The following is a 24,805-nucleotide window of genomic DNA, read 5'->3' as shown; positions in this document are numbered from 1 at the left end:
CAGCATTACCCCATATATGCCGACCCAACCGCTTCGATCAGAACTGGTGCTGTTACAGGTGCCATATAATATCCATTATGCACTTGTAAAAGATCAATCTCTTTGGAACTCCCTGCCTCATGAAGTCAGGGAGGTGCTTTTCCTGCATTCTTTTCAGTGCATGCTAGGCTTGTTTAAGCAAGGCTCTCCAGACATGTGGGGACGCAGGTGGCGCTGGTGGGTTAAGCCACAGAGCCTAGGACTTGCCGATCAGAAGGTCGGCAGTTCAAATCCCCGCGACAGGGTGAGCTCCCTTTGCTCAGTCCCTGCTCCTGCCAACCTAGCAGTTCGAAAGCACGTCAAAGTGCAAGTAGATAAATAGGTACCGTTCCGGCGGGAAGGTAAATGGCATTTCCGTGCGCTGCTCTGGTTCGCCAGAAGCGGCTTAGTCATGCTGGCCACATGACCCGGAAGCTGTACGCCAGCTCCCTCGGCCAGTAAAGCGAGATGAGCGCTGCAACCCCAGAGTCGTCCACGACTGGACCTAATAGTCAGGGGTCCCTTTACCTTTTATCCAAACATGTAAAATATTGACATGTGTTTTAATCTGGTTTTTAGCTTATCGTTGATTTTTTTCGGGGGGTAGGGGTGGGTAGATGATTTAAATACAGTGGTACCTCGGGTTACAGACGCTTCAGGTTACAGACTCTGCTAACCCAGAAATAGTACCTTGGGTTAAGAACTTTGCTTCAGGATGAGAACAGAAATTGTGCGACGGCGGCGCGGCGGCAGCGGGAGGCCCCATTAGCTAAAGTAGTGCTTCAGGTTAAGAACAGTTTCAGGTTAAGAACGGACCTCTGGAACGAATTAAGTTCTTAACCCGAGGTAACACTGTAGCTTTTACTTTTTTACTGATAATTTCATTTTTTTTACTCTTTTTGTAAACCGCTTTGAGGTTTTATTATAATCCAGTGGTATATATAGCTTGTGAAATAAATAATAATGAAAAATAATGAAAAATGGAGCAAAGCACACTTTTATACAGTCATACCTCTTGTTACATTTGCTTCAGGTTAAATCTTTTCAGGTTGCGTCCCACAGCGACCTGGAAGTACTGGAAAGGGTCACTTCCGTGTTTCGCTGCTCACACATGCGCAGATGCTCAAAATGTCATCACGCGCATGCGCAGAAGCGGCGAATCATGACACGCAGACGTGGGTTGCGTTCTGCTCATGTTGCGAATGGGCCTCCGGAACAGATCCAGTTCGCAACCAGAGGTACCACTGTAGTGTCTTGTTTGACCATTTTCTCATCACAGACCTTCAGTTGCCACCTTGGGCTGACTCAGTCTGATGTTGTCCTAGGCACAAAATGAACCCATTGAAAGGAAATAAGGCATAAGGGTTTAGAGTGTGAGCGGTGAGCTAGGAAGTAGCCGGGAAAGTGTCTCAACTCATCAGTGAGCACACTAGTGCTTCAGGCAACCTGTTCTCCCCACCTCAGTTTCCACATCTGCTATGTGGGGATAATATTAATTTAGAACATTTTTTTAATCTGACTTTTCAGAAGTTCAGGGCAGCTTACAATCGTTAAAAGCAGAATGAAAACATACACGCATCATGCTAATAATTATGAAGCCATTTCAAATGTCCCTTGGCCTCCAAGCAGACAAATAAATAAATAATTCCAGCAGATCTCCACTCAATAAATTAGCTTAACACAATCACCTAAAGGCTTGCGGGCAGATACTTCTTGCAGAAGGTAATCCCATGGTCATGAGGCCACGACTGAACAGGCCGCCCTCCTTGCTGCAAATGCCTGCACCTTCCAGGCTGAGGGAACAGAGAGAAGGGCCCTTAAAAATGTTTTCATTGAACCATATAACCATATCACTTTACAAGGTTATTGCCATCCAGGATTGCCGAGGTCCACATCTGTGGGGAGTCGATCTTTCAATGGGTTGTATCCAAAGTAGCGCTTGGATTTCCGCTTGCTCAATGGACTGTCCCCTCTCCCTCCTCCCCCTGTGTTCCCCCTAGATCTGTTCTAGGGGTTCCCGCAACCATCCGGAGCAGATTTAGGAAGGGTGTGTGGTGTGCACAGTGAGAGAGGGAGGGGAGTTCTGTTGCACAAGTATGAATCATTGTGCTAGCAGTGTTTCTCAAACCTGGGTCTTCAGCTGCTTTTGGACTACAGTTCCCATCATCCCTGACCACTGGTCTTGCTAGCTTGGGATGGTGGGAGTTGTAGTCCAAAAATAGCTGGGGACCCACCTTTGGGAAACCCTGTAAAGGAACAAATGCATTGATCACTGCCTTATGCTTTGCCATTCCCTGCCTGTTAAGATTCGGCAGGCACCTTCCTTGTCTTCTTCTAGGCCTCTCCTAAACCCTTTAACTTATTTATCTCAGCAAGCCTATCCAGACATACAACTTAGTTTACATATACCGGTACTTGTTTTTAAGTTTTACCGATTTTAGCTGTTTATTATTTGACACTGATGCAAACCACCGAGAATTTTTTTTAAAAAAAAGCCAAGCCCCTTTCAAATTCTTCTAAAGAAGTTAAATACTTGGAACACCTAGAAAAAGTGCTGCATGAATGCCTACTGTTATAACCAAAGCTGGTTTTCATGCGCCACAAAGAGAGTGCCGAAAGCATTTTGCAGAGAGGAAATGGCATGAGCAAGCACCTTGTGGAATTGAAATTAGTGGCACTATAAACAGTTCTCTCAAACAGGGGCAAGACTGGCTCTGATCGCTAATGACCTGATCAGAGGGATATTCTCTTACTTCAAAGCTACCGTCTTCATCCTCTCCAAAAAGAGCTAAGCCACACATCCTGCAAAAACAAATCAAACCCACCAGCATTTGACACTCGAAGCACGCTGAAACCTATGGTACTTTCTTGAATGAATATATATATATATATATATATCTCAACAGATCTTCTTGAATGAATGAATATATATATATATATATATATATATATATATATATATTACAACAGATCTATTGTTTTTGTTACTGTATTTAGATTTATGCCGTTCCCCTTTTCACCTGTGATATCACACAGACATTTAAGCTCTTGCAATGTGAAAGAAGAATATGCTTTTCTTACCTATCTTGGTCAGCAATGCATGTGAAGCAAGTAAAAAATGAGAATCACACCTGCCTTCCACAATCTCTGCACCCAGGCAGGTGGATGCTGAGGAGGGAGGTGAATATGCTTTAATACTTGTGGGCAGTACCGTAAGCCGTGCTAGGTAAATATTGAGTGGCGTAAACAAAGGACCACAAAGTACAATCCGAAACCTCCTGGGTTTCCACTCGCCCTGTTCCCAACTATAAACCATTTGACCTCAACTGTTTACTTGTTCACTTTTCAGTGGCAAACATTAGACAAGCTATAATCCTTTAAAGTGTAGCCTGTCTAATAATTGATCCGAGAAACCTTGTCTCTGACAGTAGCAATGACTTAAAGGAGGGCCCAGTACAACTTGTTTTGTTTGGCAGTGGGACTTTTTGCAAAATCCAACTATATGCCTTTTTTTATGGGTGGCTTAATGTATAACTGGAACTATCAGAATCTCTGATGTATTTAATTTACAAAGATCAGATTATTGTATATTGGCAATGCGGACTACAGGGCAAAACTGGGTGTGCTAAATGCTGAGATAAGGCTTCATTTACTATGAGCTAATAGTACACTACTGTAATAGCTAAATGAGCATACTTTTTATACAATAAGGAAACTGACGTGACATTCTTTGGGTCCAGGACTAATAGTACCCAGTTGGATCATGACTTGCTGTTACATGAATGGAAGGGCTCCTTCTGTTTGTGGAAGAGACTCTGATCCAGCAGAGGCTCCTGCTGGAGGAATTAAGAGAGAGGCTATTGTCACCAGTTCTCTCTGCCTCTTCCCCCCGCCCTGGTGCTGTTCCAGTGCGTCCCCCAACCCTTTGGAGGAGCATTAAAGGGGGCTATAGGGGGAAGGAAGAATAAGTGAAAATTGCCTTCCTCCTCCGTCCAAAAAAGTGTTACATGAGTGAAAGCACTGAGCCAATCCTGGATCCAACCCACTGCTTGTCAAAAATAATTTTTTTAAAAAACCAGGCAAGAGGTAGCAGTCTGGCTGGCCTCAGGAAGTTGGATGTGTGTACAGTGGTACCTCGGGTTACAGATGCTTCAGGTTACAGACGCTTATGGTTACAGACTCCGCTAACCCAGAAATAGCACCTCGGGTTAAGAACTTTGCTTCAGGATGAGAACAGAAATCGCGCCGCAGTGGTGGCAGCGGGAGGCCCCATTAGCTAAAGTGGTGCTTCAGGTTAAGAACAGTTTCAGGTTAAGAATGGACCTCCAGAACGAATTAGGTTCTTAACCCGAGGTACCACTGCATTCTGCAAAGCCAGGAGGAAATACAGTCGTACCTTGGGAGTCGAACGTTTTTACTCCCGAACGCCGCAAACGTGGAAGTGAGTGTTCCGGTTTGCGAACGTTCTTTGGAACCCGAACATCCAGTGTGGCTTCCAATTGGCTGCAGGAGCTTCCTGCATCCAACTGGAAGCCGCGCTTTGGTTTTCAAATGTTTTGGAAGTGGAATGGACTTCCAGAACGGATTCTGTTTGACTTCTGAGGTACAACTGTATGCGTTTTGGAAGGGGAATGGACTTCCAGAACGCATTCCGTTCGCGACTGTATGGCTATCTTGCTGTAGGATCGGCACTGCCAATTTCCTGCTTTAAAAGGTAAATTAGTGGATTCTCAGGTTATGGCTTCTGAGTCAATTTTCAAGTATTCTCTAATGGGAATAATAAAGGAAAAGGGGAGAGGAAGCTTTCTTCAAGATTTCCATCACATGCTGAAGAGGAACCCCTTAGCTCTAAATAAGGATAGCTCTAAATAGGGATCTGCATTAAAAAAACCAACAGCTTGCCTCTTCAGCAGTACAAGTGGCTACAGCAAACTAGAAAGAACCTCTTGTGTGCAGGCCCCACCTCACCCTCCCTGGTGCACTTAGCCTGTGCTGAATTGCCATCCTAGAAGAAAAGTACAATAGCTGAGTTTAAAACAGGGCTGCCAACTACCGTATTTTGCGCCCCATAGGACGCACCGGCTCATAGGATGCACCTAGTTTTTTTGGGGGGGAAATAAAGAAAAAAAATTATTTCCCCCCCAGGTGCGGGGCTGGAAGAACCAGGTCGGGGAACAGCGGGAAGGCGCGCTCCGCCTCCCCGCTGTCCCCCGAGCTTGTGGGGCTGGCGATGGGGAGAAGTGTGCTGAGCCCGGCCGCGCAGAGCTGCGCTGAGCCCGGGACGGCAGGCAACTCTGTGCAGCCACCGGGAGCCGAGCAGGACTTCGCGCCCCGCTCCCGATGGCCGCGCAGCGTTGCGCTGAGCCCGGGACTGCAGGCAGCTCTGCGCAACCCTCGGAGCCGGTCTCCTGAGGGTTGCGCAGAGCTTCCTGAAGCCTGGAGAGCAAGAGGGGTCGGTGCGCACCGACCCCTCTTGCTCTCCAGGCTTCAGCGAAAGCCTGCATTCGCCCCATAGGACGCACACACATTTCCCCTTCATTTTTGGAGGGGAAAAAGTGCGTCCTATAGGGCGAAAAATACGGTATTTAATTTAGAGGTGATAGTCTTCAATTTAAGAGAGGTTAAGAACCACTAATGTAAATCACATGGAGCAAATTTTATGATGTCTCCTGTATATTTACTAGTGTTTGGAATTATATGCCTGCGCAATCACCGGTACGTTTCTGTGAACACACAAGCTTGCACCTGCTGTTTTTCTGTCTCGGGTTTCTCCTGCCGCTGGGGAGCCAAATTGCTCCTCAACCTTATAATTACGAATATAATAACGTAACGAGATGAACGGCAAAACATTAACTCACCAGGTTGTATCAGACAAGATTCCTACTGACCCATGAGATAATTGTCTAGCCATGCCCTTTTAGCTGTTGTCTGCACATATTTCATCTCTAGGTGTTGATCACTGGCCATCCTGAGTGGGTCCAATGAGCGCTGGAGTCTAATAACATCGAGAGGGTAGCACGTTAGCTACCTCCAATCTAGATTTTGTGTTCCTGCCAAATTGGCCAAACGTACTATACTTTCCCGTGTATAACACGCCCCTGTGTATAAGACACCCACTATTTTGGGGGACTCCAATTTCAGAAAATGGCCCAAAGTTGTTGAGCTTTTTTGGGGGAGGATTGGAGTTGTTGTTGAGCTTCTTTTGTGGGGGAATGCAGTAAATCACTAATCAGACAGTTGCAATCGGTCACGCTGCTCGATGACAATCGCTTGCGTCTGCAACAAGCGTCTGCCCAATCGCCGAAAGTAAATAACAAGCACAATTGCCACAGTGGCAGCCAATCCTCAGCAGCCCTTGACGCAGCAACCAATCACACACACATTTATCCACAGCCAATGCAAATAAACCCTTGCTGCAGCCACCAATTGCACACCAAATCACCAATGACAATCAGTAGCTTGCAACTGCAACCAATCACCCGTCACCCTTACCCACTACCTGTGTATAAGACGCCCCCAGTTTTTAAACATTTTAGACTGAGAAAACCTAGGGACGTGAAGAAGAGTTAAGAGCCTCGGATATAAGATCTCCAGGTTGATGGACTGTCTGGAGTTGACAGAAGGGACGGCAGAGGCCGAGACCAGGGAGAGGAGACGGTGGAAGAAGATTGGGAATTTAAAGTTTATATTTGGAAATTTTGTAAAAATTTAATGAGGGAGAGAAAAATCGTGGAATGAAATTTTTATGACCCTAGTGGAAATGTTTTAAGAGTTTAAGTTCAAATAGATATATTAATTTTAAGGAGAAATAAGATTAAAAGGGGGAAAAAAGCAAAAAAGCAAAAATGGATTGTTAATTGGTGAAAGAAGAGAATGTAAAATTATAGTACATTAAGATTGATTATAAGGACAAAATAAAGAGGGAAAGGATTTGCTGAAATATTTAACTGAAATGGAATACAAAAAAGGGAGGAGGGAGGAGGTCAAGGAAACAAGCAAATGAAAGATATATTATGTGAAGGTTTGATGTGTTTTTTTGCTTTTCTTTTTTCTTTTTTCTTGATCTTTTTTTTCCTTTTTTTATTTGTATGGTATTCCTTTTTTAATGTGATACATTGTTTTGTTTTTTGTTTAATTTGGTGTTTTTCTGTTTTATCTGTAACCTTTAAAACCTCAATAAATATTATTATTTTTAAAAAAGAAAACCTAGTCTTATACATGGAAAAGTATGGTATATTTGGGAGCCTCTTGCTTATGATGTTATTCCTTCACTGAACGCATTCATAAGCCATCTTATCTGGATGTCCCATTCAATGCATGAGTAACCACAGAGGATGTCCTTGGGTGGACGTTCTGCTATATATTTCCACCGGTTTAGCACCACGAAAGGACAAGTCATAGCAAGGCTGGAAAAACCCACTGCCAGCCAGGGCAGACATTACCAAACTAGATGGACCAATTGCCTCCCTTGGTATTCAGCAGCTTCGTATTATATACTTAACTGGTAGAGCAAGAGACTCTTAATCTCAGGGTTGTTGGTTGAAGCCCCATGTTGGGCAAAAAGATTCCTGTGTTGCAGGGTCTTGGACTAGACAGGATGACTTTTGTGGTCCTTTCAAACCTTACAATTCTATGATGCTATGACAACAAGCCACTGCCATGGGGGTGGGGAATCTATAGGGCCTCCCTAGATGCTGTTGGACTCCAACTCCCATCAGCCCCAGCCAGCATATTCCCATGCTCAGGGATGATGGGAGATGGAGTCCAGCAACATCTGGAGGGCCACAGGTTCCCCAGGAAGCGATACTGAAGTGAGCAGTCATTGAGAGTGCTGCGCCAATGCAACGAAGTATTCTGCTGTGAAAAGCATGCTAATAAAAACGAGAGAACTTACCTGGAGTAGGTCCTGGCCAATAAGAATAATGGATGTTAGTTTTTGCCCTCTGCACTGATGTACAACCCTGTACGTGTCCACCTGGAATCACAGAATTGTAGCGTTGCAAGCGTCAACTAGTCCAACACCCTGCAAGGCAGGAATCTCAATGGAAAAATCCAGTAAGTCTAGCTGCCATAAATGGAATTTATTCCCAGGGTAAGTGTGTATAAGATTGCCACATCGTTGTAGTAATTAATTGTGGCATATATCATTTGTTAAATTCTTTGTCATTTTTATTCTTATAGATTTGTGGACGCCCAAATAAGCAATTTGAGCAGTGCTATTTAGATAAAGGCCAAACACATATAATTGAACTTTAAACCCACTCGCTGGCTCACTTTCCCTCCATGTGATGCTTCCCTTAGCAGACGATGGTCATGGGTTCTGCTCGCTAGCTGTACAATTTGTGTGTTCAGCTAGAGCCAATTTGCGGTTAGCTATGCTGGATTAGCCCACAAATAACAAGAGGTGAGAGCAGCACCAAAGAGGTTTAAGCAGATGGGGCTACTGTATGGGAAAAGTTCGTTAGCAAACTTTTTCAGCAGGGCGCAGGTCTACTGTCCCTCAGATCTTGTGGGGGCCGGACTATATTTTTTTGGGGGGGGGGAAAATGAATGAATTCCTGTGCCCCACAAATAACCCAGAGATGCATTTTAAATAAAAGCACACATTCTACTCATGTAAAAAGATGCTGATTCCCGGACCATCCGTGGCTGGATTTAGAAGGCGATTGGGCCGGATCCAGCCCCCGGGCCTTAGTTTGCCAACCCATGGGATAGAGGTTGGGAGATAGGTAGGGAGATAGGGAGTGAGAGGAGAGAGAGTTGGTTCTGAGAAGAAACATCCACTCTGAGGAATATATCACAATCTAGTGAAAGGAGTCTCTGAGCTTAGTGTGAAGGCCAGTGTGTGGTGTCCTGTAAGAGTAATATGCCATGAATTAACTGGGAGACTGAGAAGAAGTAGAAGCTGTGAGTCTGCTTAGGTCTCATTCCAGTCAGGAGGGGAGAGAGTCTTCTACAAAAAGAGAAGACCCCCAAACCAGTTAAGAGGGGTGTGGTGATCCCTTGGGTCTGTTACCTGGAGTACCTCAGGAGTAGGGTTGTCTAAGGGGTTTTCTGTGTAACTGACAGAAAATACCACCTTGTTTAAGAACCAGAGTATTAAGCAGCAACAGCTGTGCAACAACTGAGAAAGAACTGAAGTGAAATAGCATTACAGTCATACCTTGGGTTGCAGATGTGTTAGGTTGCGTTTTTTTGGGTTACAGACCCGCCAAAATCCAGAAGTACCAGAACGGGTTACCTCCGGGTTTCGGGGGTTGCACATGCGCAGAAGCGCTGAATCGCAACCCGTGCATGCACAGGCGCGCCACTGCGGGTTGCGAACATGCATCCCACACGGATCACGTTCGCAACCCGAGCATAATCTGAAGTATCCTATGTTTTACCCACTTGTGTCATAAACTTCCTTTGTTTAATAAAATCTTTCTTGTTTATTTGATCAAATCCTGCCTGAGACTCCACATTATTAAGTTTTCCCTCACACAAGTCCCCCACAAGGTAATCTGGGGTAGTTTGTGTAACTGGTGTTCTGTGAGGTGGGTGCATTATATTTAAGTGAGGGCATGCCCAATGGCGCCAGGGGAGAAAGTGCTGTCGCACCGTCGCAGCTACATATTAAGGCCCTCCAAGTGTCCCTATTTTCCAGGGAAAGTCCCAGATTTACAGAAGCCGTCCCGGTTTCTGATTTGTTCTCAGAATGCCCTGCTTTTCCTTAGGTCGTCCCTGTTTTCATCAGAGAAATGCTGGAGGGTGTGGAGTTATGCACCCCCGAGCCAAGGAGATAAGTACCATATTTTTCGCTCATTAAGACACACTTTTTTCCTCCTAAAAAGTAAGGGGAAATGTCTGTGCGTTTTATGGAGCGAATGCACTGGGTGGCAGAGGTATCCCTTGGCTACCGCTGCAGTCACGAGCTGAGGGATGTCTCCGCAGCCAGAGCCATGGTTCCCGTCCGTCGCTCGCTGTGAAGCCAGCAGAACAAGAGCCGCTGCGCAGCTATTGCTCTTGTTCTGCTGGCTTCAGTGATAGCTGTGCAGCGGCTCTTGCTCTGCTGGCTTCCCAGCAAAGTGGGAATAGGGACGGAAGGGAGCTCTTACATGGAGCCCCTTCCGTCCCGCCTCCCGCTTTGCTGGGAAGCCAGCAGAACAAGAGGCACTGCGCAGCTATCTCTTTTGCTCTGCTGGCTTCAGCGATAGCTGCACAACGGCTCTTGCTCTGCTGGCTTCACAGCGAAGCGGGAGGAGGGACGGATGGGAGCAAGAAAAGCGAGAGCCGCTTACATGTTCTGCGCAGAATATTTTTTTTCTTGTTTTCCCCCTCTAAAAACTAGGTGCGTCTTATGGAGCGAAAACTACGGTAACTATGCAACCTTTAGAAGAGAGCTGAAGGCAGCCGTGTATAGGGAAGATTTTTTAAAATGTTTAATGTTTTGTTATGTTTTTATATATGTTGGAAGCCAGAGTGGTTGGGGCAACCCAGTCATATGGGCAGGGTATAAAATCTGGAATGATCTATCTTAAATGCTATAAATGCTGCCAACACGTGGGGATTCCCAAATCTCTGCTAGGAAGAGTGAACGATTGAGTCACCGGGTGCCATTTCTGTGTCACTGTTAGCTATACTTGCCTCGCTGATTGATACGTGGTACCGTGACAATGCCTTCATTGATGGGTGCCATTTTCTCCTTGCTGCTTCAAAGTCCCCAATAGACTTGGCAAGCATATATTGGCCTTGCTGCTGCGCTTTAAAAACAAGAGACAGTTTATAAGGTGAGGAAATTGAATCTGGTTTGGATAAATCATGAGGAAGGAGTTTAAGAAACCGAGTGTTAAACTATGGCTATGCAGTAAAACAAATTAAAATCTCACATCTAGGCAAACCAAATAATTCAACCGGTCTAAACTTTGTAAACCATAAATTGGAGGTTTCTTTTTTGTTTTGCATGATTTAGTCTTCATTTATCCTCTCTTTTGCCAAATTTTGTTTGAGTTTTGCAAATTATGTGATGAGTGAGCAAACAGATTCATCTGCAAGGAAGCCTTTTAAAAAATCAGATATTTTATAGACATTAAACCCAAATTCTGCTTCTTAAATAAGTCACGAAAGCTAAAATAAGTTTAACCTGAAATTGAGTCTTTTTTCAAACAGCTTGTCCCAAACTGGCAGCATTCACAAGGTGGGCAAGACAGGTCAGATTTGTAGGGACTCTGCCTTTCACTATCAATTTGTATATTTTTTTCAATAATATCCAGAATTTCTATTACTTTGCCCCTTGAACCCATCTGAGGAAACAGTAGATGTTGCTTATATTGTACTTTAGGCCTTCTAAATGAATTGACTTCGGAATCTTGGTTCTGGTCCCAGTTCCTCTTAATATTGTATCCAAATCACATTTGACCCAGTAATTGTTAATATTTAATTAGTGAATCCATATTTATAATACAACAGTTTCCTTTGCTTTTTAACCAAGAAAAGGGTTGGCAGACAAGTGAACTTACTGGTCAGATATTGTCAATTGATGATCTGGGCTGTGGTTTAATATTGTCAAATATTCAGTGAAGCCAAGAGTTCAGTTTACCATTTTTTATTTAATTGTGACACAGTTTTGTTTTGTTTTGTTTTAAGCAGGAACAGGGATAAGGGCTTCCGGTTTGTTAGCCTTGCAGCAGTCGGGACCAAAACTAAGAGCACAGCTCCTTCTGATCATCTATAAATAACTGGAGGTATCTCAAAACAGGCAGAAAAACAAAGAAAGGAAGGGGAAGGAACGGATGATGATGATGATAAGTGCTAAAGGTCAACATTTTGAAATACAGTTCTGAGATGTTTGCTTTTGTGATGTTTAATGTGTGGCCTTAAATTGTATCTTGTAGTTTGATATGTGGCTTGTAAACTACCGCATTTTTCGCTCCATAGGGCGCACCTGACCATAGGGCACACCTAGTTTTCAGAGGGGGAAATCAAGGAAAAAAATATGATTCCCCCCCCCCCCAAGCTCTGGGAGCAGCGGACAGGCTGCGGGCAGCCTGTGCGATTCTCCCAGACCTTCTCCCTGCTTTTGCGGGAGATGGGGGAATTCCCCCACCTCCTGCAAAAGCCCACAGTTTGGGGAGAAGGGGACAGAAGTGTGCAGCCTGTGCGCTTCTCCCAGACCTTCTCCCTGCTTTTGCAGAAGCCCGCAGAAGCCGTGCGCTCTTTAAAGTGCCTGCGCGGCTTCTCCTGGCTTTCCTGGGAGGTGGGGGAATTCCCTCACCTCTCGCAAAAGCCCGCAGAAGCCGCACAACCCCTTTAAAGAGCATCAGTCCCTTCTCCCACCTCGTAGAAAAGCCCACAGGAGTCACACACCCTTTAAAGAGCGCGCGGCTTCAACTGGCTTTCCTGGGAGGTGGGGGGGGGGATTCCCTCACCTCTCGCCTGCCTCCCCCCTGCATTCGCCCCATAGGACGCACACACATTTCCCCTTGCTTTTTAGGAGGGAAAAGTATGTCCTATAGAGTGAAAAATACGGTACTTTGGCAATACTTTCTTGAAAAGCAGTATACAAATTATACTACCTACATGCCTACATACAGTTCTGCATAGAAACATCACAGATGTAATTTCGTCATTTCAAATCTTTTGGCTCAGTGTGTGTGCGCGTGTGTGTGTGTGCGCGCGCGCACCTCCCATGAATGGATTTTTGGTCTTTACTTCAAGTTCGTTCAAAGCAGTGGCACTCTTAAATCCTACCACAAACCTGCTTGTTGGTGTTGTCCTGGAGGGTGATACATTTTCTTTAGCGTTTTTAAATCGGTTTGACATTATTTGTCGTTGTATACTGGATACTTTCTTTGAGCAGTATCAGGAAAGTGGGTGAAAATAGGACAAGCTCTTAAAATATAGTATCCACACTTTCCCCACCCTACTCAAATGCTTTCTTTTTCAGTCCAAGAAGATACTGGGTTGTTGTTTTTTTGTGGAAGCTGGTAAAGCTATCTATCACCTGTTACATTAAGGTGAAACGATGCAAACATTCAGCCCAGATAATATTCAGAGCAGCAGTTCCTTTGCCAGCAAGCAGCATGTAAAACAGAAATGCTATCCACAGTTCACTTACAGACCTGTTCTGAAGGCATATAGATGCTACCCTAAGACCAGTATCTGCTAGAAAATTAATATGTCAGTGTATGAAACTAAAGGAAGAAGAATCCATTTTATGTCATCCTGAGTGAAATAAATGAATTCAATTAGAAGGCTATCCAGGCTGAAATTGCCTTATAAGCTTGCTATCAAAACTGGGCAATGTGTCACAGTTCAGCATTATCCTGATACTCAGCTCAGATACAAATTCCCACGCCACCCGCTGCCCCGATACGGAGGGATGATTTCTCTAATTTAGGACTGTGCTTTTTAAAGCCGGCTGGCTTTTGCTTCTGTTGCCTGTTTTTCTCCGTAAAAATCACGACAGTCTAGGACTTGAAATACATTTAAAGCTCGCCCAGAAGCTCACTCACCTCCATCGAGCAGGGAGCTAATGATTCTTTTGTTTGCATCTCTCTCCTTTTGAAACCTGCCTCTCGCACAGCCTCATTCCTCCGGCGCACACATTGCTGAGGGAAGCTCCCAGGATCAGCTAACAGAGCAAGGCTGGCTCTGTTAGTGGGAAATCGCAGGCCTCGTATTTTAGCAGCTTGAAGGCTCTCATTGTTGTGCTCGCAGTTCCGTCCCTCGGATGCACCCTCCTTATTCATAGGCATTTCACAACGGCGATCTTACAATATCGTCGGGCGTTCGGTGGGGAGAAACGGGGAATATTAGCAAATCCTGCGTGGAAAATTAAAACCACAACCTTCCCCCTGGCAGTTTGAGATTAAATGTGAGATCTTCCCTTTGTAGCTTGACCTTTGCTCCGTGATTTACTTTTAAAACTACGGGTGGAACAAGCTTTTTGTGTCAGTGCTACTTGCTTTTAGAGTAAACATCAGACTGGTTTCCATTGCTTGAAATGGGGGGGCGGGGGGGGGGTTAGACAAGCTGTCAGCTCAGTTAGATTTCAGCACAGCTTTAGGAAAATCTTCCTGGCAACATTGTGCTCTTTGCTCATCCCGATGTTCTCCTGTTCCATCTCGCTCCCAAGGCCAGGTAATTCTAAACACTGAGGCTTGGTTCTGCTTATCCAAACATCTTCTGATTTCAAAAATACTGGCTCCCAGGCCAGATCCATGGAGAGAGCCTGGGCTGAATCGGATGGATAAGTTTCAAAGATGGGAGTGGAGCATGGTAGCATCTGGAGTTTTCTGACTTTTCAGACCCTTGTACTGGTTACCAGAGATCACATCATTTTTTAGAGGTCACTTAGAAGAGAAGAAGAAGAGTTTGGATTTGATATCCCGCTTTATCACTACCCGAAGGAGTCTCAAAGTGGCTAACATTCTCCTTCCCCTTCCTCCCCCACAACAAACACACTGTGAGGTGAGTGGGGCTGAGAGACTTCAGAGAAGTGTGACTGGCCCAAGGTCACCCAGCAGCTGCATGTGGAGGAGCGGGGAAGCGAACCCGGTTCCCCAGATTACGAGTCTATCGCTCTTAACCACAACACCACACTGGCTCTTAGATCAATGTTTCTCAAACTTGGGTCGCCAGCTGCAACTCCCATCATCCCTGACCGCTGGTCCTACTAGCTAGGGATGATGGGAGTTGTAATCCAACAACAGCTGTTTGAGAAACACTGACTTGGGCTGGCAACCCTAAGGCATTGACATTGCTTAATATAGTACAATCGAGGGGAAATGTGTCTGGAAATTATTATTAATAGATAATAATAATTAATTAATTAATTAATTAATTAGATCTATCATCTATCAACTGTCATCAACTGTCAGCCAAGATGGCGGTGCGCACAGACGCTGTGGCTTAGTGCTCTCCCTTTGTTTTTCAGCGTTTTGTTTTTGTTTATTTTTACTTGTTCTGAGTATGTCTGGCCGGGCAAGAAAGATTTACAGCAGGCAGGAACTTCTGAAGGTCGGGTTACAGTGTGAACAAGCTGTAAGAGCTGATTATTTTCGCCCAGATACCGTTCCTGTGGGAGTAGCCAGGCCACCGGGCTCTCCATGGATTACTATGCCTCCAGGGAGGAGGCGAAGGCGGCGTAGAGACAGGAGGCAAAGGAGGGGTTGTCGGGCCGGCGTCCTGGTAAGATTGCAGAGGAGTCCATCTAAACCACCACTCCCTAGCATATTTCTTGCTAATGTGAGATCTCTTGCCAACAAAATGGATGAATTGAGGCTGCAGGCAGCAAAGAACAGCCTTGTAAAAGATTGCTGCGTTTTATTTGTCATTGAAACATGGCTTCAACCGTCCATACCAGACATAGCTATTCAGTTGGAAGGCTGTGCGGTACATCGTCATGACCGAAGCATGGACTTCGGAAAAACCAAAGGAGGGGGGCTGTGTGTATATGTGAACAAGTGCTGGTCTAAAAATTCTAAGACTGTGGGCAGTCACTGTTCACCAGATTTGGAATTTGTAGCTGTTAAATGTAGACCAGCCTATCTCCCTAGGGAGTTCACAGCTGTTATGCTAACTGGTGTGTACGTGCCACCAGATGCTAATGCCAACTTGGCTTTGGGATGCCTGCAGAGCCTTATCAGCAGCCAGCAAGACAAGTATCCTGAAGCTGTGCACATCATTGCGGGAGACTTCAACCATGTTGAACTTAAAACAGTGCTCCCAACGCTCTATCAGCATGTGAAATGTCCCACAAGAGGGGACAAGACACTGGATAAAGTTTATTCGAATGTAAATCACGGCTATAGGGCTTTACAGTTGCCACATTTGGGCCAGTCCGACCATATGTCTCTGTTCCTGGTACCAGCATATATCCCACTCAGGAAACGGGCTCCCACAATATCAAGGACTGTTAAAATCTGGCCTGAAGGTGCTATTCACCAGCTGCAGGACTGTTTTGAGAGAACCAATTGGGATATTTTCGATCGTTCAGACCTGGAGGAGCACACGGCGGCAGTTCTGTGCTATATCAATCACTGCACAGACACTGTCACAGTAAATAAATCCATCCGGTTTTACCCCAATCAGAAACCCTGGATGAATAGAGAGGTCCAATGCCTGTTGCGGGAAAGAAACAGGGCTTTCAGGTCGGGCGAGGTGCAGCTTTACAGTGTGGCAAGAGCAAACTTGAAGAGGGGTATTCGACGGGCGAAACTGGATTATAGACAGAGGATTGAGGATAATTTAAGGAGCAACAACACAAGACAGATGTGGCAGGGGATTCAGCATATTACCAACTATAAACCTAACCTTGGTGCTGTCGACGGTGACCCTTTGCTGGCGGAGGAGCTTAACCTCTTCTTTGCTCGCTTCGAGAGGGAGCCACCTGAGACGTCGGTATTACAGCCACCAGCCCATAGGGGCCCCTCATTCACTGTAGAGGAGCACGAGGTGAGACAGGTATTGAGGATGGTGAATCCGAGGAAGGCTGCTGGACCTGATGGCATCACTGGAAAGGTGTTGAAGGGCTGTGCGGATCAGCTGGCGAGGGTCTTTACTAAGATCTTCAACAAGTCCTTACACCAGTCTATTGTCCCACCCTGCCTGAAGTCGTCAACTATTGTTCCTCTGCCTAAAAAACCCACAATCAGTAGTTTGAATGACTACAGACCAGTTGCACTGACTCCAATCATCATGAAGTGCTTTGAGAAACTGGTGCGCCGTCACATTATTTCCTGTCTTCCACCAATTTTTGACAACTACCAGTTTGCATACAGGGCAAATAGATCCACAGAAGACGCTATCACCACCACTCTCCATGCTGCTCTGTCCCATCTGGAGCAGCCGGGGAGTTATGTGAGGCTGCTGTTTGTGGATTTTAGCTCTGCTTTTAACACTATCCTCCCCCATAGACTGGTGTCCAAGCTAGAGGCGATTGGACTCTCCAACTCCACCTGTCTCTGGGTTTTGGATTTTTTGTCAGAACGTTCTCAGAGGGTTAGAGTAGGGTCACATATGTCCAAAGCCCTTAGCCTTAACACCGGCTCACCACAGGGTTGTGTGTTGAGTCCCCTGCTCTTTACTCTCTATACGTATGACTGTACAGCCATCTATTCCAGCAACAAAATCATCAAGTTTGCTGATGACACTACGGTGGTGGGGCTCATTTCAGGAGGGGATGAGTCCGCCTATCGGGACGAGGTGGAGCGGCTCTGTGTTTGGTGTGGAGAGAACAATCTGGCTCTTAATACAGCTAAGACCAAGGAATTGGTGATGGATTACAGGACAAAAAAGGCGGTCATTCAGCCCTTGTATATCAACGGGGAACGGGTGGAGAGGGTGGCGGAATTCAGGTTTTTGGGAGTGACTATCGATCAGGGCATGACTTGGAGCGCAAATACCACTGCTCTGGTGAAGAAGGCTCAGCAGAGAATTTATTTCCTCAGACTTTTAAAGAAGAACAATCTGAGTGAGAAACTGCTGGTGTCCTTCTACCGAGGCTCCATAGAGAGCATTCTCACATACTGTATTTGTGCTTGGTTCTCCAGTTGTACAGCTAGGGAGAAGAAGGTGCTCCAGAAGGTCATAACCACAGCCCAAAGGATTATTGGTCATCCTCTCCCATCTTTGGAAGAACTGTACGGTTCCCGTTGTCTTAGGAAAGCAAACAACATCCTGCAGGATGCATCTCACCCGGGATACAGTCTGTTTGCACTACTGCCTTCTGGCAGGAGATATAGAAACATCAAGTCAAGGACAAATAGACTGAAAAATAGTTTCTATCCAAGAGCTGTGGCCTTTTTGAATGCTGTAACTCGATAGTGTGACCTGGGAGTTTGATGGGTGTGGGTGTGGGTGTGGCTGGAATGTGGTTTGTTTGGTTGTTGTTGCTGTTTTGCTTTTGTTGTTTTTTTTTTTTTTTTTTTTTTTTAAGGGATGACATCCAATTTCGTTGCACTGTGCAATGTTGCACTTGTGTAATGACAATAAAGAATCTATCTATATATCAGCCCTGGAGTTCATGGCTCCCAGCTTTTTAAAACCTGCCAGCTCTCGCCTAAAGAGCAGGGGAAGTTGAACATTTGAGTTGGCTAGCACTTATCCTACTTGGGCTGGATGCTGGACCCTGCAGAGAAGGCAACAAGGCAGGTCAGGGGTTGGTGGACCTGGATAGCTCTGACAGAAGCTGAGAGTTGACTCAGCCTTTTAAAGATTCTGGTTCTAGGCTACCTTGCTCAGGTGCCACTCCCTGACGGCTAACTTTAGGTTCTTAAAGGGCCAACCCTCTGATCAGAGGATGGGCACTCCTGCTGGCATGCTCCCTCAACCACAGGACCATTTGGGTCCATTTGGAGGCATTTGGTCCCTCAGTGCCTGTGGTGTCTGAGCTCTGGCCCTACAGATATGGGAAGTTCTTCTGGGGGCTCATGTTCACAAGGCTGTTGTCCCCTGATCACCAGAAGCAAGCTCGGAGCCCTGCCCCTGGTCTGGCTCCATAGCTGGAGACTCTGCAACCTCTAAGTCCAAGACCTAACTGCAGATGGACTCTGGGGTTATGACACCACTGCTGCTTGGTTTGGCTTAATGAAGCAAAATCCTTCTTTGTGAGGTGCTCTCCGAGGTCCTGGAAAACCTTCCCCTGTTGTTTTCTACACGAACTGGACGTTCCTCAGCTCCCTGTAGCCTTTTCATCTGGCTGGGGAAAGGAGATATGCTGTAACTGGGCCAGCTTGTGAGCTTGTTGCACATACAGTTCAGCTACACTGATATAATACTGTTGCTGTGATGCATAAAATATAATGTTCCTGCAGTCCCATCTCACATGCGTGACATCCCTTTGTCCAAATACCGGTGCCAGTTCATTCTTCTATAGATACGCATGGTATGATAAAAATCCTCTCACGATAGATTTCTTGCATTGCCAAACTCAGTAAGATATTTTGATGTCCTCCACCTCCTTTGGTGAAGCCAGCACATGCTGTATTTGGCTGACACAAAACTAAAGTTAATTATTTTTTTGCTTGTTCGCCGTGTAAGTAAATATTTCAATAGTACATAGGGGAGCATCTGGCAGAGACACAGCTAACTAACCTCAGGGTACAGAACTGTTTTCTCCCCTCAAAGGTGCACTCTTCCTTGAATGAACAACTTGAAAGTTTTGCTTAGTTACCAAAAGTGGCTCCATGCATAAAATCATCCATGATCATTTTCAGAAAATTGAGGTCATGTGGTTTGCTCATACAAAAATATTGCATTTAAGACAATATTTATTTCATTTGAATACCACCTTTCTGCCAAGGCACTCAAGGAAGTTTAAAATTTAAAGTAATAAGGTAAATGATAACATGTAAAAATGGGGTGAAGGAAATCAGTCGGACTGGAGCAGAACCCGATGCTGTCTGTACAGTGGTGCCCCGCAAGACGAACGCCTCGCAAGACGGAAAACCCGCTAGACGAAAGGGTTTTCCGTTTTGGAGGCGCTTCGCAAAACGAATTTCCCTATGGGCTTGCTTCACAAGACGAAAATGTCTTGCGAGTTCCTGCGGGTTTCCCCCCTTCCCCCCCCCTTTTCCTAAGCCGCTAAGCCGCTTATCAGCTGATCCGCTGATAAGCCGCTTAACAGCTGATCCGCTAAAAGCCGCTAAACCGCTAATAGCGCTAATCCACTAAGCTGTCAATGGGCTTGCTTCGCAAGATGAAAAAACCGCTAGACGAAGAGAATCGCGGAACGGATTAATTTCGTCTTGCGAGGCACCACTGTACCTGCCTTCCTTCCACTCTTCCTCCTCAATCATATTGGTGACAGGAAAGTCATGCCTATGATCTTGGAAGTCTGATGGGTCATTTGCTCATGCAGGTTGTCATTTTATGAATACTACGCATGATTGCTCTGGCCCAAAGTCTTCGTATTTAATGGGGAATTGACTTGGTTTGCAATGTTGTTGTTGTTGTTTAGTCATTTAGTCATGTCTGACTTCATGACCCCCTGGACCAGAGCACGCCAGGCACTTCTGTCCTCCACTGCCTCCCGCAGTTTCATCAAACTCATGCTGGAAGCTTCAAGAACACCATCCAACCATCTTGTCCTCCGTCGTCCCCTTCTCCTTGTGCCCTCCATCTTTCCCAACATCAGGGTCTTTTCCAGGGAGTCTTCTCTTCTCATGAGGTGGCCAAAGTCTTGGAACCTCAGCTTCAGGATCTGTCCTTCCAGTGAGCACTCAGGGCTGATTTCCTTAAGAATGGATAGGTTTGATCTTCTTGCAGTCCATGGGACTCTCAAGAGTCTCCTCCAGCACCATAATTCAAAAGCATCAGTTCTTTGGCGATCAGCCTTCTTGGTTTGCAGTGGATCTAATCAAATGTTTTCTGCAGGGAGGCCAATGGGACACTTCATTACAATTTCACCAACCTAGATAACTTCATGGATCTTCTTTGGGAAAACAAGCTACGTCCAGGTAAATCTAATCACTTGGTATTTTTATTAAAAAATGCTGCCAATTCTAAACTCCGTTAAACAATGTATAGCTTAAGTTGTTAGGAGTTCTGTACAGTGCTTTGCTTTCTTTGAGAACAGCAGAAATTTAACACGCCAATGTTAAGTTAAACTTCCACCAACTTTAATAAGCAAGGGGCAAGGGCAATTGTGAGTTTCTGCAATTTCTGCAGTAATGTAAGCACTGAAGTGTAGGCTCCCAACTCAGCTGAATGGTGTCCTTTTACTTCGGAACTCAAGGGAAACACATAGCTTGCCAGCAGTACATGTGAAAAGGATCTAGGGTTTTTTTTAGCTGAGAAGTTTAACATGGCTGGACCCTGCTGCCAGACTCTCCCATCGCCTACCCATGTTCACGATCACATAGTTCTTTGGCTCTTGGCCATGGCGCCCAAGCGCAAACCAATGGATGCTTGGCACCTCTCAATTCAAAAGCACTGAACAGGTTTGTGTGGGTTTTCCTCCCCCCCCCCCCAACTCAGGATTCGAATTGATGGGAAGTCCCTCGGGATACTTCACTGACTTTGAAGATAAAAGGCAGGTGATACAATGGAAGGACCTGGTTACACAGTTGGCCGGAAGATATATAGGTGAGTTAACAAAATGTTAATTTGTCAGCTCAGCATGTCCACAAACACATCTTAAAGGGCAATGTCCAGGGAAAATGCTTTTTTTAAAAAAAAATCCTTGAACTTTTCTTTAAATGACCCTAAGTTAGTGTGCTTCATGGCTTATAATTTACTAAACTGTGTACGATTGCAGTTGGGTGGCCAAGAGAACATCAACAGGGGATTCCACAAGCAACTACAGTCATACCTTGGAAGTCGAACGGAATCCGTTCCGGAAGTCCGTTCGACTTCCAAAATGTTCGGAAACCAAAGTGCGACTTCTGATTGGCTGCAGGAAGCTTCCAATCAGACGTCGCAGAACCTGTGTCGGACGTACGGCTTCCAAAAGAACGTTCAAAAACCGAGTTTCGATCGTCCGAGAGCCAATTTGTTCTGGAGCCAAGGCATTTGAGATCTAAGGTACGGCTGTATAGGACATCAAACTTCAAGGCAAGATTAACAATTAGACGAGGAATGCTCTAGAGCAGGGTTTTACAAACTTGGGTTTCCAGATGTTTTTGGACTATAATTTCCATCATTCCTGACCATTGATCCTCCTAGCTAGGGATGGTGGGAGTTGTAGTCAAAAACAGCTGGAGACCCAAGTTTGGAAAACCTCTAGAGCATGGGTGTGGAACCTTTTCATTTCTGTGGAAAGACATTGACCCATGGGGAAATCAATTGGGGGATGGAACCAGAAAAAAGTGGGGGAGTCTTTTCTTCCTGCCACCCCCTTTGCAACTTATCCTGTAAATCAACATCCAGCCCATACATTGGGCCCTGTCAAAGAATACTAATCTGTGGAAGTGGCATCTGTCCTGGATTGTGGGTGGGTGGGTGTGAACATGCCCCCTAAGGGCAGAAATTCCTCTTAAAGGAATAAGAGGTGGTTTGGGACAGCAGCCTTTCAACTGAGATTTCCGTGTGCGCCTAAATGAAAGTCTACTGCTTAATATGACAAAGCTGTAATTAATGCAAATTTGATTTCCAGAACGTTATGGATTGAAGCATGTTTCTAAATGGAATTTTGAGACTTGGAACGAGCCAGATCATCATGACTTTGACAACATATCCATGACAGTTAATGGTATGCTGCTTTAGAATCCTCCCGGTTTTTAACTGTGAGCAGAGTGGTGAAAGTTCAGAGATCAGGGCTAATGAAAACAAGATAAAGAAATGTTCCATTTTCAACCCTGTAAAAAGCTCAGCACAAATTGCCATCTTTTTTCGTCATTCGAGCTCTTAAAAGCTAAATCAACACATGCAAGCTACCAAACTGGGCACTGGGGTTACAGCAGGAATGTTGCCTAGGAGAAACTAAGTAAATTATAAAAAATAAAGTGTTTTATAGCAACACTGTGGTAATATTCTTTGCTTAGCTGTTTTTCAAAACCATAAATCTTTTGACCTACCGTGTTGCTGAGAATGGAACTATGGGTACCTCAGGTTGTTGTTGGCATCTGCCTTGAGAGACAATGGAGTGTGCCTTTGGGGTTGAAGTCAAACTGCTGCACTAGCAGCATCAGTGTGTTCTCCCTGGCGTGCAAGCCTAGGCAGTGTAAGTGGAGGTCCTGAGTTCCCAAGTTGACAAGACCCACTACTTGGCCCCTGTGATGTGGTCCAAAGGAAAGCAGAGCAATACGTTTGGCACCAGCTTGGCTGCAGGAGTTGCAGGAAGGAGGCGTACAAGGACCATCCAATCATCTTAGGGACTCCACTCCAAATATTTGTCTTTTAGGTACCACAATACCCTTCTTTGTGTTTGTGCCAGCAGACAAACAGTTCTAAAGCATGCCAGTGCAAGTAGATAAATAGGTACCACTGCGGTGGGAATGTAAACAGCGTTTCTGTGCGCTCTGGTTTCCATCATGGTGTCCTGTTGCACCAGAAGCAATTTAGTTATGCTGGCCACATGACCCGGAACACTGTCTGTGGACAAACGCTGGCTCTCTCAGCCTGAAAGCGAGATGAGCGCCGCAACCCCATACTTGCCTTCTGACTGGACGCAACCATCCAGGGGTCCTTTACCTTTTACCTTTTACAGTTACGAGGGCTAGAAACACGCTTTAAGAATTCTGTGTGTCAGGATCACATTGCAGCTACTGGAAATCTTCAATGGGTGTCTATAGCCCATAGCATGACCTGCTCACAGCCACACAGATAACTAGACCTTCTTATATAAACAGCCCATAATTGTTGATTTTTGCAGAGCAAATGCGGTACGTTATGGCCTTCTTTGCCCTGTTTCACTCCAGTACGTTCTGAAGAAACGAGACACTTTTCTCTCCTCTGAGCTAGATATTACTACCGAAGCATTAGGCCTATTGTTGACTGTTCAATTTTCCTCCTAGGATTTCTCAACTACTATGATGCTTGCTCTGAAGGTTTAAGACAAGCCAGTTCTCAGCTGAAATTTGGAGGTCCTGGAGACTCCTTCCACCCGTTCCCAAAGTCCCCCATGTGCTGGAGCCTCCTGTGTCACTGCCACAACGGAACTAATTTCTTCACTGGAGAGACTGGCGTCCGGATAGACTACATTGCCATGCATAAGAAGGTCAGCTCCCTGCTCAGTTTGCTGTTGAGATGTGCCTGTCCCAAGTTAAGTGTTCACAATTAATTGCCTCTTGTGCACTAAAAACAAAAAACTTGCTACATGGTGCAAAGGTCCTGAATTGAATTCAAACATTGACAACTGCTTCTTGCAACAATTCGTTTTTTAATTCCACATAGCACCTGTACACCACTTTAGAAAATCCCAGGTGCTTCAGTTACATGATCTTGTTGTTACCCTTGGTGGTGCTGTGGTCTAAACCACTGAGCCTCTTGGGCTTGCCAATCAGAAGGTTGGTGGTTCGAATCCCCGCAACGGGGTGAGCTCCTGTTGCCCTGTCCCCGTTCCTGCCAACCTAGGAATTGGAAAGCACACCAGTGCAAGTAGATAAATAGGTACTGCTGCGGAGGGAAGGTAAACAGCATTTCCATGTGCTCTAGTTTCTGTCATGGTGTCCCATTGCACCAGAAGTGGTTTGATCCTGCTGGCCACATGACTCGGAAAGCTGTCTGTGGATAAACGCTGGCGTTCTCAGCCTGAAAGCCAGATGAGCACCATACCCCATAGTCACCTTTGACTGGACTTAACCACCCAGGGGTCCTTTACTTTTTTATAACTGCCTTGTGAAATAGGCTATCTATCAAATAAATAACAACCGCTCTTCCCACAGGGATCTGGGCGGTCACTGTACATCTTAGAACAAGAAACTGAAGCAGTGGGACAGATCCAGAAGCTCTTTCCCACGTTCATCTCTGTGCCTGTATACAACGACGAGGCAGATCCGCTGGTGGGATGGTCAGTTCCGCAGCTGTGGAGAGCAGATGTCACCTATGCGGCCATGGTGGCTAAGGTAGACTTGAACTGCATTGCTTTCTGCACCTCTGCCATCTCTTCTGTTTCCCTGGTGCCCATCCTCATTTGTTTTATCTCTATAGGCCTCTGTTTAAACATAGGTGTGATTTCTTTAGCGTATCAGCTCTCCTGTCAAGGCCCACAAGGAATTCCTTCTTCCACAGAAGCCTTTGAATTTCTCGGCCCAATGGTGTAGCTTATAAACAAGTAACTTTATTTGGCAGGTAGAGAAAAATTCCCTGTGAAGCCTATGCATTTCTTGGTTCAATGAGGTATCTTATACAGTGGAACCTCGGT

At 45.5% G+C, this 24,805-nt stretch overlaps 2 protein-coding genes across 4 annotated transcripts in view; one reads left to right on the top strand and one right to left on the bottom strand.

The window, feature by feature from the left end:
• IDUA (alpha-L-iduronidase) overlaps nucleotides 1-24,805 on the top strand; it is a 67,322-nt gene that overhangs the window by 18,217 nt on the left and 24,300 nt on the right. Inside the window, exons 3-7 of the mRNA XM_079959347.1 lie at nucleotides 20,377-20,459; nucleotides 20,980-21,087; nucleotides 22,097-22,192; nucleotides 23,457-23,659; nucleotides 24,327-24,506. Of these exons, the coding sequence (XP_079815473.1) occupies nucleotides 20,377-20,459; nucleotides 20,980-21,087; nucleotides 22,097-22,192; nucleotides 23,457-23,659; nucleotides 24,327-24,506 (670 nt within the window). The remainder of the gene's footprint in view (nucleotides 1-20,376; nucleotides 20,460-20,979; nucleotides 21,088-22,096; nucleotides 22,193-23,456; nucleotides 23,660-24,326; nucleotides 24,507-24,805) is intronic.
• The window catches only part of SLC26A1 (solute carrier family 26 member 1), a 45,706-nt gene that overhangs the window by 10,150 nt on the left and 10,751 nt on the right, over nucleotides 1-24,805 (bottom strand). The window contains exons 1-2 of one of the 3 annotated variants that reach the window (XM_079959401.1): nucleotides 3,100-3,637; nucleotides 1,707-1,811 (exon numbers count right to left, since the gene is read on the bottom strand). The exons of 1 other annotated variant lie outside the window; for it this stretch is intronic. The gene's annotated coding sequence lies outside the window, so the exon portion shown is untranslated. Of the gene's footprint in view, nucleotides 1-1,706; nucleotides 1,812-3,099; nucleotides 3,638-24,805 lie in introns of those variants that run through there. One more of the 3 variants, XM_079959402.1, reaches the window with a different exon arrangement.

This window comes from Podarcis cretensis (genome assembly GCF_951804945.1).
Source record: "Podarcis cretensis genome assembly, chromosome: 17".
NCBI classification, from domain to species: domain Eukaryota; kingdom Metazoa; phylum Chordata; class Lepidosauria; order Squamata; family Lacertidae; genus Podarcis; species Podarcis cretensis.
Note: the sequence above shows the minus strand (reverse complement) of the source record. Positions and strands in the feature narration are given on the sequence as shown.